General features: G+C 36.1%; 1 protein-coding gene across 1 annotated transcript in view; it reads right to left on the reverse strand.

Annotated features, from left to right (window-relative positions):
* LRMDA (leucine rich melanocyte differentiation associated) overlaps positions 1 to 13,251 on the reverse strand; it is a 693,265-nt gene that overhangs the window by 299,775 nt on the left and 380,239 nt on the right. The window contains exons 3-4 of the mRNA XM_074874568.1: positions 10,216 to 10,342; positions 51 to 190 (exon numbers count right to left, since the gene is read on the reverse strand). Coding sequence (XP_074730669.1) covers positions 51 to 190; positions 10,216 to 10,342 — 267 coding nt within the window. The remainder of the gene's footprint in view (positions 1 to 50; positions 191 to 10,215; positions 10,343 to 13,251) is intronic.

Here is a 13,251-nt window from a genome sequence, read left to right on the forward strand (position 1 = left end):
ACAAAACAAAAGTGACATACCTTATCATATCTACAAGTGAAAATACTAACCTGTACCTCTGGTAGTCATCTTCATCTTTTTCTTTGCAGACCAGTTCATTTGGGCAGGCCATGTTTCCAAGCAAACTGAGATACCGTAGTGAGGGCACAACTTCAGCCAAATGGTCCAAAAGGCTTTCTAATTCTGTTATGTGTCAAAGGTTGTGGGTTAAGGATTCAATGACATTAAAGAAGAAAGCATTTAGAGTTGCATCACTTCTGATTTAAACATACATTTCAATAACTCACAATCAAATTTATTATGGCATTCAGGAAAATGTCACATTAATTGTTCAAAGGGCAAACAAGGACAAACTTCAGTCAGTTTTTTGGCATGGAATGAAAGAATTTGGCTGTTTTGTCATTCTTTCCTTCTCTTTTCTTTCCTAGGTGGTTCACTACAAAACATTAAAACTTTGACAAAATGATGGATGCTATGTGGTAAAATGGCTAGCAATTGCTGGAGCCATGAAACTTTTCCAGCATGGAAACAAACAGTTAGTTTCACAGCACATTCATCACTAATATATTCAGTCCACTGGAAAATGAGTTTAAAAAAAAAAAAGAAAAAAGTCAAATCATAACAAACCACTTTCACTCGCAGCATATAAATGCCTTGAGTGCCACAGCAACACATTCGTAATTACTCAATTAGTGTATGTGAATTAATGCTTCACTAAGTGCAACTTAAAGACTTCAGTGTTACAAGTATTTTATATATGAAGCTTTAAAGTCTTGTAAAGCATGAAATTTTTCATTAAAATAGCCTTATATTTTGGTGCTCATGAGGCTTTTTAACTTAACTCTATTCCTCAGAACATAAATAACGACAATACACCTTCAATATTGTAAACTATATTAAAACAAACAAGCAAACAAAGGTTAAACTGTCTTTTAACCACTGCAATATCGGAAATCACATCTTAGGCTTAAGCATAACAACAATATTCAACCATTCACACCCTGTTGATTGATCAAATAAAACAAATTATTTTGTTAAATATAGTGTGACAGTCTCTAAGACTCGAACTACACATTTTTATTTACTTCAATTTATATGCAAAGAAAAAGGCATGATTCTCAAAAAAGATGCCATGCATATGTGTGTAAAAAGTTTTCAATGTTTAAAAATTAACTGACTTAGACAATAGTAATAATTATTCAAAACTATTAAAGGGCATTTCATTGCTCTGTTTTTATCCGCTCTTGCTGTTAGAGACCGCAACTATTGTTTTAAATCCTCGGTTCACTTGTGTTGCTATTATTTATACTTGATTTATGTGTTTCTGTTATCTTTGTTATTTTTAGCTGATGGAATTTACTTTATTTCTTCACCTCAATATCTTAAGGGCAAGAGAAGCAATACAGAATGAAAAGAGCAGCTTCATCATTAAAAATGTGGTCTTCCTTTTGTAAGTCTGAAATTTTATTTTATTTCCAAACACACATGAAAATCATGCTGACAATTATTTATTTCAATATATTAAAAGCAGAGTATCTACACTCATAGTTAATATTCTGTCCCATAAGGTCTGAGGAATCATACTTAAATATTTCGCATGAGTGAGAAAAATGAGGGTTTAAAATTAGTTCTATGAATTCATTAAAAGGGTAAAAATGCTAACTTTTGGCAAAGCCACATTATGGAATGCTATATGCCAGTAAGTAATCAACCAGACCCTAAGAAAAATTTTCTTTTTGTAGCACCATAGGATATAAACCTTCCTTGTTAGCCAGGATAAATTCCCAATCAAAATCTGCTGCTAATTCTTGTCTTTTCATATCTGGACCTCAATCTCATACATAGACTTTTTCATGGTTCTTTCAGGAAGTATGTGCCTGATGGGAAGGTTGCAAACTGTTTTCCCATACATGCTCAAGTGAAAGGCTTTTTAAAAATTTCCTAAGACTGTCAGAGATCATGCTTATATCTGGCACTCTCCCTCAGCCAGGAGAAATACTTATTTCAGGACTGCTTAAATTGTAAAAGGGTTCCCTGAGATAAATAGTTTTGGGTAAATATCAGCACTTGATAATCTGCATCTCAAAAATCTAAATCTCCCTAAATTTTGAAATCAGTGTCTAGATTCTAATATCCCATATCTAAACCCTGAGCATTGATTTTAGATGAACACCCCCCTAAAAATTATCTCGGACAAGGATGACCAAGAAGCACACACAGACCTCTTACCATGCAGTTCTGTGTGAGACTCTCCAGATCTTTTTTATCATTTGCTTGTCTCCCTCTACTGAAATAGATAATTAGCATCCTAGCATTATTTCAATTTCAGCTGCAACAGAAACATGTGCACAGGACAAACCCCAAAAATTGGACATAATCACCCCAAAAGAAGGTGGTCACTAATTCACAAAAAGTTGAAGCTTTGCAGGCTTGGACAGCCCAAAAATAACAGGACACCAGCAACACTTGAGAACAAACCAACATGTGGTTTATGATAGTCAACATTTTTGTGCCAGAATCAGCAGTTATATCTAAAATAATTACAATTTCTATTAGTTAGGATTTTATCTTTCTCATCTCTCTAAAAACAAAACAAGATGCAAGGTACAGATTATTTTTCCAAGAAGCCCCACCCACCTACCATCACAGTTATTCTTTACAAAGCATGTAGGAAAAAATAAATTATATCCTCTTCAAATCTTCATGATTAAGTGTTTCTCAAAGATGAGTCATAAGTCATGGTGAACTTCTAGTGTACTGTTAGTTAATTAGCATGTCATATACTTATTTTAATCACAATACTGGAACTATACGATGCCACCAAAAGCGTAAAGTCTTTCTAAAACAATGCTAGGAAAATACAGAAGGAGGAAATCAAAAGCAAGTCTAAAATTTTATTGCCAGCTTCCTTTCAATGGTTTATTGATGCAGCTTAAGGAGTGCTATATTGGTGCAATCAGAGCCAGAGAGCTGCAAAATCCTGTTGTGCCATTTCTAAGACCATTTTCAGCTCCATTCTCTCCAAAAAGGAAAGCCACAATTAAATACACGGAGAGTGCTAGCGAAAATTTAGTTATTTAAAGCTCTGCGACAACAGCCCAGAACTGATCTTTCTGATCTCAGTGTCACTGGTCACCAGGTGAATACATAAGTGATGCAAATACTTACACTATCGTCTATTGTTTAAAAACTTGTTTAAAGTGTCACTGTTATGATAATTAAAGTGGCTTAGTGTAGCGATCCATCTCCTAAATCAACAGTGTCATCATTACCAGTCTATTAATGCTTCTCTTTCTAATAGACATTGACTAAAATAAAAATTTGTAACAAGAAGAATTTTAAACTCTTCAGCACTTTAGCTCACAAGCTAAAACATTAATTCTCAGCAATTATACAACAATGGTCCCCCTCCAAAAACACAACCTGGCATCCATGAATAATTAACAGAAACACACTAGACATACTTCAAAATAAATGCTCATTTCACCCTCATCAAAAGAGTATACTGACTTGTTGCACTATTTCTAGTTTTAAATTAGGGAAACATTTACAAGAACTGGGTCTCTCACATACTCAGATTAACTATTTTAAGCCTCTTCATTATGTTACACATATGTCTACCACATAGACATATTTACAGTAGACTGTCCACAGCATACATACATGCAAGCACACACAACCATGTCATCATATTTTCTGTTCAGAAAAATAAATGCTACCAGCAACACTGAGATATTAGCAATAGAATTACTTGGAAAATATAGTACTATGATGGGTTCAGTTAAGCTGCAGAGCAATATAATTTTTTGCAAGTTTTATGCAACCAAAAATATCCTACAAATAAGTATGTTCTGACTTGCCTATTTTCACTCTCTATCTGGTACCCAATACCATAGTTTTCTAGGTTCTCCAGAAGGCAAAAAGAACAAGCAAAAGCCCAAAGCAAATGATGCATCTCCCTTCTCTGGCTAGGAATTAACTAGTCTATGCAAGCTCATAACATTTGAGTTTGTTTGTTTTGTAGAAAATCCTGTAGCCTGGATTAAAATTCTAGTGCTAGTCAGGACTATGGCCCCTTACAAATCCTTCAAATATTAGTTCCACAATATTCAAGACTACTGTGAAGGAAGGATTGGTGTTATTCAAAGTTAAATTGTCCCCAGGGAATATTACATTTGAACAAGATTGTAAACTTGGAGTGGATACTATAATGCCATTTTGCTTAGTCGGTTTTAGGAGAACCTCACAAGCAGGGACAGACATCTTGATGCTAAGCTGTGTCTTGTGACAGTCAGCACTGTAAAAAGACCATTCTCTTATACTTCTGAGAGGTTGTGTGTATTCACACAGAAACTACTGGGTGATGTCTCACATGTTCCACTATTCCAGTCCTCTGTATTCTCAAGAGTCTCTTTACCTGTGTCCTTTCACTAGTCCCTCCAGCATATTTCCAGGGCACAGACACAGCATGAATCCTTTATAGAGACTAATATAAGGGTCTAGCTGTTTTAAGTACTGATGACTGAAGCTAGTCACCCCCAAACTCCATACTGTTTCCTCTCTTACTGGTATTCTTGGTATATCCGTATTCATGGGTGTTCTTCAGGGACAACTGCTGGTCAAACCCATGCAGAAATACAATCTTTGCTAACAGTTTCTAAATGAAATTATTCTTTATAACTTTATACAAGTGCTATGCTAACATATAACTGTCCAAACTTATACATATTTCCTATCTCAGCATTCAATTATTTTTTGGATATAGACTGAAGTATGCAAGAGAATCTGGGATTTCTTTCTGTAACCTTTTTCTCTCAGCAGTTCTTTTTACTACTCAAATACAATGACTTTATAAGAAAAATAACCACTCTTGTTCTCTCAGTGCTTTTCAAGTTGCTCCACCATTTTCTTTCAAGAAGTTTGTACTTAGTCTTTTCAAATTTTTAGCAACCCCACTACCCCAAAAGAGTTGCAGGAGAGATTTTCATGTTAATGACCTTCTGTGATTACAGCTTTTGGAAGTTCTTGGAAGCAAAGAGATAAAGTGAAGAACAGTCAGCTTTACATTCAAAATATTTTTAAAATGCATACATAGAGAATACCAGAAATATCACACAGAATTCCAGACTGCCACATAGAAAGACCCAAAATTGTCATTCAAAAGTCTTCTGCCAACTAACCATCTGTCATGCAGGTGCTGCAAACGACCTAACATTAAAACAGCTGGATGGCACCACTTCTGGAGTCATAAATGAGCAAGGTACCTATATTTATTCCCATTTGAAACATTTGCTTCAATTAAATTTATCACAAACACGATGTAGCAATCACAAACTATTCCACAGGCAAATAGCCTTGAAGCAGAAGTTACCAATTCTCTGAATGCAGTGTGAAAAGATCTTTGCCACCTGAACGCTTTTCCATTAGAATGTGCTAGGTCTTCAAGGTTGGATAACCACAGAAATAGCTTGCAATATGCAAGTATACATCTTTCCCTTCTCTATGTGCAATAGGATGTCACGCACAGTCATTTGTATGCCATGTTCTGGCCTGAACCCTACCTGGTAGGGAGATAAAGCCTTGAGATAAGACCTTGATCACTAACTTTAAAACCATTTTGATCAAGAAAGAAAAGGTGTGGCACAGGTGGCAATTAACTAACTTCATACATCTCATGGAGAGCTTCCTTCATGGTGAATACTTGGGGGAAAAAAAAAAAATAATCCCATTCTGCCTACTGGAGCAGCATTAGTTTTCTCTGTGTAGCTGGAGTTGCCAGTGCTTTTAAGAGTACTATAGAAAGCCCATGTTTCCACGGCTGCAGATCTGAAGACCAGGTTTCAATGTTATTAGGTATACAAACATGAGAAAACAAAGAAATGTTTCTATTCCTACAATCGAATTACTTTTCTGATTCTCTAGAGAGGTCCATCCAGAAACCATATGTCCTTTCTTTCAAAGTTTGTTTTTGTTTGGATTTTTTTTTTAAAACACTATTCTGCCCAAATGTCGCTCAAGGTTCCCAAGGTAACACAAAGACAACCAAGAATAAAGCAGCAGCTTGCCATTTTTTTAAAAATTTCTGACATCTGGAACTTAAGTGGTCCAAGCACTGCTGTAGAACAGGATAAGGAATCGCCTGGACTGAAGACTACCTCCCTCTTCCATAGATGTTTGGCATCAGGCATTCACCTTACTTAAGTTTTTCTTCAGGTACACTTTATTCTAGAAGAAATTTTTGGCTCATCAGGTACTGCAGTTCTCTAACAAGCCACAATCAGATTTAACCAAATCCTCAACTGTGGCATGGAGAGTTCAGAATTATATGCAAGGAAGCTGCTGTACAATTTCAGCTTAGATCTTTGTTTAGTGGAGATAGAGATCTGTGCATAATAGGAGACAATTTATGTCCTTAAGGTATTCACTCAATCTAAACATCAAGTCCTCAGCATTTAACATTCTGGTCAGACTGGGACTTCTAGATCTTGAAGCACTTCAGGACAATATAGGAACAAGCACAAAATACAATCTACAGTTTGGGACTTAAACAAATCTGTAACTTTTAGGCATTATGATGAGACCTCTGTGAAGACAGATTGTACTAGAAATACTTATTGGTACATTTTTCAGTTGAGGAACTCAATCCATGTTGTTTTCAAAGACTTAAGAACATATAATCCTTAGATCTGAACCACACTGATAACTCCTCTTGCCATAAGTAATGCATATGCCATTATGGGCATTCTGTCCAGCTCTAGATTCCCCACTATTTGGTGTGAAATATTTTGGTTTCTCTCTAAACCATTCAAAACCTAGACTTAGATTCAAAGTCTGCATTCAACACCTTTCTAAACCAATTTTGGTATCAGCTCTTCAAAAGTATATTGAATGTATGTTAAATGGATGACCAGCTCACTGAACTAAGTAAAGAAATAGTGCTTTTACTTCAGTAAAAGCAGATCTGTTTCATTATCAGACTTGTCTATTTTGAAGTCAGGCAGTAAACACCATCTAAATTTTCAGCATACAGGTATATATATTTGACAAACTATCACTACTGCCATTTTGAGTAGTTTTAACAAATACTAAAAAGATTGAAATGTAAAGGAATTTGAAATGTCTATACTATATAGTCCCACTGTAACACTAGCTGTGATCAGCACAGTGAGAAGTCATGAAACCTCACGCTGCTGTAACACACACAAAGAAATAAATCTATTTAGAAGTGTCCTGGCTGTTTCTTAGTATCTAGTGAACACACTTACGAGGAGAAATAAGGCTTCCCATTGCAAGCATAGGCAACTGCTGTCGAGTCCTCCTCCAAAACCAACTTTCTACCTACCACCCATCCATCTTAATCTGTACTTCTTTCTGCCATCCATTGTGTCTGATAGAGAAACAAAGATGATAAGTTTCCCAAACTAAACCAGACTTTTGTAAAAACAAACATGCTGTACACATGAAAGAAGCACGTTAGAGACATGTAATCCAATACTGCACAATTTTGATAACTATCCTTTATGTATTTCAGCTACATAGATTGCATTTTAAAATATTTTTAACAGATTACACATTACAGAAAAGGTGAAGTATAACACTAGGAAACTGTTTTTAAAATAGTAATATTTAAATTTGTTTCTTCCACTTCTAGTAGAAAAACTGGTAGTGGCTGTAACTGAAATATGCAACCACTATTTGAAAAGAAAAATACTAGGTGAGTCTTCTAAGTATTTACCTGCTTTAGAGATAAGCTTTCACATTTGTACAGTGTACCCAGACATTATGTTCGGAGGGGCCAAATATTATTTACACAAATGCCACACAATAAGTGAACCATGTAAAAGGAGTAGAAAGTTCTTATCAGAACTATCAAAACGTGATCTGGATCAAAATGAAGTCAAAATAAAAGGAGAGAAACAGCAAAGAGCACAGTAATATTAAGAGATACCCAGGAAAGCTCTCACATGAGTTTGAAAGTTTACATGTTATTCCAGTTTTCACAGGGGTCAGTTTGGCTTTTTATTTGTTTTCATCTCTCTATATATATATATTTATATATTTATGTATAGATGGTAATATTCCACCAAGTGAAGTTTTGTTTCAGATCCATATTCTTTGCTCATTTGTGTTTTTTCTGTAGTGCTACTGTCATATACTAAACCATATTTCCTGTAATGTATCTCATTGTTCTACTAAACATACATTTTTATTTAAACATTTTTGAAAGAATTCTATAGAGAAATTCATTAAAAGAAGCGATTCAAGTTCAAGAGAGACCTTTTTCAAATATAGTATCCACACTGAAGAGATGAATCTGGAAGGTCTCCATGCTTCTGAAGGCTGCTGCATCTTCCCCACAAGACATCACTGCTCCCTAGGGCTCAAAATGTTAATGATGGACAGCAGTTATTTTTTCTTCTCTGGGTAGTCTGTATACATTAGGTGTTTTACCAGCATTTCTGCAATTCCTCTATTAAATTATTGGCAGCACACTACAAAATAATATATATTTCTATAATCTGGGTAGCTCAATACTCTCAAAGCTCTAACTTCATAGTTTTAAGATTGAATTAAAAAAATCCCAGGACAGATCAAATCCTTCTTATCATGTTATCATTGACTTTGAGAGCTTACACACTTGACAATAGTATTTTGTCTGTGAGACCAGCAGAAACTCTTTAAAGAATACTACTGACAGCATAATTTTTTCTCCCTCTGATTTTTTTCACTGTGTTCTTATTCAATACACCTGCTAAGTGCAAAGCTCCTCCTTGACACCCCTGCAAAGGACAAATACACTCACATGCTTTTATGTCTTATGGCCAAATTTACATTTCATGCTTTGTAGAAGGAGATAATGCTGCACCAGACATACCACCACCCACAGCATCAGCAAAAATGTTCCTGTGCATTCTTCATAAAAATATGCCCAGTTCAGATTTTACCATGGCAGCAATCAATAAAACCAGTTACTCAAATCCAACCCACAGAATCCTGGCATTAACCAGAAATCTAGCCAAACCTAGTACAGCAATGACCGCTACTGCTCAAGAGACACTCTTGGCAAATTTCCAGGGTCCCAAGACTAAAAGTTACTCTGCTGATTTTTATTTATTTATAGAGTCAAAAATAAGTGCAGAAATCATAGAATCTGCAGTTATTTTTATTCTCCTCAGTAGGAGGATTTTGCTTTAGTAGGAGGTAAATTGCTCTCTGTTTACACTGTCTATAATAAAAGCCTGCAATTGAGCAGCCTTGTCCTCACACTGCAATTACAAGGAGAAGGCTTTCATGGTTTGTGCTCTAAGACTCTGCAGGCCACAGTTGGCCTTTTGGCCACAATTTGATCGCCCTTCGCTTTTGTAAAACCATATATTACTCATCTTCAAATCTCCAGAAGGGTCAAAGTATGGGAAAATTATTTAATAATCAAGTGCATGCCCATCCCTTGCAGATAATTAGTTTTTATAGATCACTATCTATGAGTCTACACACTAGGGGCTCTGATTCAGCAGAGTACTTAGGCAAATGCTGAAATATTTTTTCTGAATAAACTTAAGCAGGCACTAATTTCAGCAATATGGAGAAGTGACTAATCATGAATGGACTTAACCATCCATCTGAATACTCTAATGTATTAAGACCTTGATTTGGACAGCATTTTATATTAATTTATAGAGTTGGAACACCGAGAATACAGTGACTTGCTTTTACAGCTGCAGTTGCACAGCAGCTACCAAATTGCGCATGATACCAACTTCATTAGAAGAGAGAAATGTATTGAATTTCTTGCTTTGGGTTTTTTGGTTTTTTTTATTTTATTTTATTTTATTTTACTGTAATGCTTTAAGAGCTATTTAAAATATAAAAACTTAATAGCGTTTCACTGCACTCCCTATTCCACTAGAGGTCAGCCTGCAACAGAACCCCAAGCAAACACAGTAACTGCTGCACTGACATTATTTTCTTTCTCTATTTTGTCTATTAGAAAGATTTCTTCAGAGTCATAACTTAGATCTCTCACTAAAATAGAGCAACAGGAAGATATAATGGTGCATTTCATTTATGAATGACCTATAATAAATTACTATGAAGTATTCCAGGTGCCAAACGAGAGAATGCTTTGTCTGTCCATGAACTATATTTCACATACTTTAATTTGGCTGACACATAAAACTCATTTGACATTTTGCAGGTATTTCTTTGAAAGGATATTTGGTTCTTGTTGAGCGTTAAGGTATGGAGGTGGGGTAACCTGGGTAACAGAAGGTCATTTCCGAGTAGATTGTTGTCCAAGATCAGCTCTTCCAAGTAACTGAATGTTTTCAGTCCTTCTAGTGACCTGCAAACGACAAAGGCAACAGGAAAAATGATACTCCACTAAATCAGGGAGGCCATTATGAGCTGAAATAAATATTTTAACCTTCCCTTTCAGGAGTGGGAATAGTTTTGGTTTGGGCCTGTCAGAAGAGTGAATGACAAGCATTAGTGGCAAGGGGAGTGCTGGCACTGCAACACATCCTTCACATGCTGGCAGGATGAAGGATGGGGGTCACTTAGTGAGTAGCCAGGATCCAAAACAAAAGGCTTCAGATATGGGGCCTCCAGGATGAATTTGTCAATGTCTTGTGCCTTCAGGCACCCAGCCTTGCCTGACCCTAACCTCCATTCCCAAGATAAATAACTCTGTCACAGTTCACCTTCATTCCCTGGACACAAATTTAAGTTGTCATCCATCATTTCTGCCAAGAAATATCATACCCCGCTAACAATAATAAATACAACTTCAAGTATCATTTCTTAGCAGTTACCTTACATGCAATAATAGGAAATGGAGAGGGGATTTTTTTTTTTTCCTTTTTATTAACCACTTAATTTGCTTCTTGAGTCCCTGCAAACAAAATAAAATGTTGTCTACAAAATAAAATGCAGAATTACTCCAGACAGAAAAGGCATTTGCTTTCTTTTGGGAACTTACTGTCCCACTGTCAAGCCACAGGTCAGACTGCAGAGAGCAGCTTTAAAAAGGAGCATTTCACAACATGGAAGTGCAGATGATGGCTTGTAAATAAACAAGATTCTGGAGGTATTCATTCTTTTGATAGCAAAGTACAGGGAATAAACCTAAAAAGAACACTTTGATACCTTGTTAAGGCATCTATTTCAAACCTGATTCTTAATGCTTGAACATTCCAACAGGGAAAAAAGCCACCACACATTAATCAACTAAGACACATGGTATACAGAGCATACACACAGACATGCATTCACAGCTCATACACCTACCAGACACCTAAAGATATGCTGAGATTGCATGACTTGACAGCTGATCTACTATGCCTACCAGTGGGAAGATCATCACTGTATCTCCTGGCTGTTTTATAAAATGTGATGAATAAGGGAGATGCAGTCTATACTATTTATTCAGTTTCAAATGACATTTATACCAAGGGGATTTCCTTACCCTCCCCCAGTTTTTGGCAAAGATCAAAATACAGCCAAGGCACCTGTTAGAGAGTTCTACAGACACTACTACTGGAGGAAAATACAAGTATTATTAGAAAGTACATGGGTTGCAAATTAGACAATTTAATATTTGTCTGTCCAACAAAAACAAGATACTGCTTTTGTAGACACAACTTACTGACCACTTATAAATCACAGTCAGAGGGTTCAAATAACCAAAAGAAATCAAGTCTGTGACTTTTACACTGGGTACTGTACACTAAACTATTTAAGTAACATTTGCACAACACTGAAATGGTGTATTTCAGTCCAAGGACTCCAAAGCACTCACAGTCTTGACTTGGTGTTCTGAAAGGCAAGTACAACTATTATTAATGACATTTTGATGCTGGGCAGCCAGACCTGAAGAAAATTTGCCATGCCTACACCCCTATGGCCTATCTATATCATTACAATGCATTGAGACTACAGTTTCTGAAACCGAAAGAACTAAAGCCTCTACTATAATGATTATACTGAAACAATGACCACCGCAATAGCTGCACTTTCTGCACTTGCCTTTAACAAGCTGTTTCAGAAAAACTCGATTCAGCCTACATAAACTGTACACCGTTAAGAGCTGTGCTAGCATGCTGTATTAAGCTAGGTATTTCAACAAAGGCTCGCAACAGACTTGGTTTTGCCACAGTCAGGATCAGAAGAGAGATCAGCAATCATTTCAGACAGTGCTTTCCCCCAAACACCTTTAAAAGACATAACCCAGAGAAAGTAGCAGTGAGTTTATCAAGCTGTTATGAGTTTTCATTTCAGTTTATTTGACAAATCTAGTTTAGCAAATTCCCCTTAAATACTCTTTATTATATAAATAGTGGATTATTTCCAAACCTCACATTTCAGTGTAAGACTTTGACTTGCCAAAGGAGTTCAGAGAAGGCCACCTCCTTGTCAACACCACAGAGCCTTATGGGATGTTAATAGGTCCTTTGTGAAACAACATTGCTTGGGCTCTGGTCAGTGTCAGCATAAAAATACACATTGTTCCTGAGTTATGTTATGCAAATATAATACTCTTATCATGAGAATCAGCAAATGGTTGGCAACTGGCAAGGAGAAGAAAGCACACATCCAAACTGCTGCAGGGGAGGCATAAAACAAAATGACAAGCCATGAAGTGGGACAAAAGGCCTTGAAACACTAGAGGGAGTTGTCTATTGAAACAGCCTTTCTTTCACAAGCCTGGACTGAACACGAGGGTACTAGTTTCATAGATAGGCAGAGAAAATTGTGCGCAAATCTCCTTACACCTGTCTGGTTTTGATAATTTTTGCCATGTAATGTTATTAGCTGCTCAGTTAAAAAGGAGCCGAGTTACACAGGGGGTTACTTATTAATTGTGGTTTTCATGTCATCAGAGCAGTGTGCACTTGGTGATTTAATCACCTAAATTCAAAGTCTATGGAGGTGGGAGAGGTTGCCACAGTACAGAGAGAGGGTGTAGCTATTAACATAAATTTACATCCATATGTTATTTTGCTATTCACAGAATTTTTATTTTTTCATCTTAAACAGAAGAAAAAACTAGCACCAAAATGAAATTGGTAGGACAGTTGGTAAAGAAACAAAAAAGGAAAAAAATGTATTTGCTAACATTCAGTGATACTAGCTATAAAATTTAACGCAACAATCTCTACCATCGTAATATATAAGGAAATATTGCCCAGCAGTTGTACTCCACAATTGAAAAGTTTTAAGTACAATCCACACAATAGGTTTTATGGTACAAAC

The sequence above is a fragment of the Strix uralensis genome, chromosome 7, assembly GCF_047716275.1.
Source record: "Strix uralensis isolate ZFMK-TIS-50842 chromosome 7, bStrUra1, whole genome shotgun sequence".
Taxonomy (NCBI): Eukaryota; Metazoa; Chordata; class Aves; order Strigiformes; family Strigidae; genus Strix; species Strix uralensis.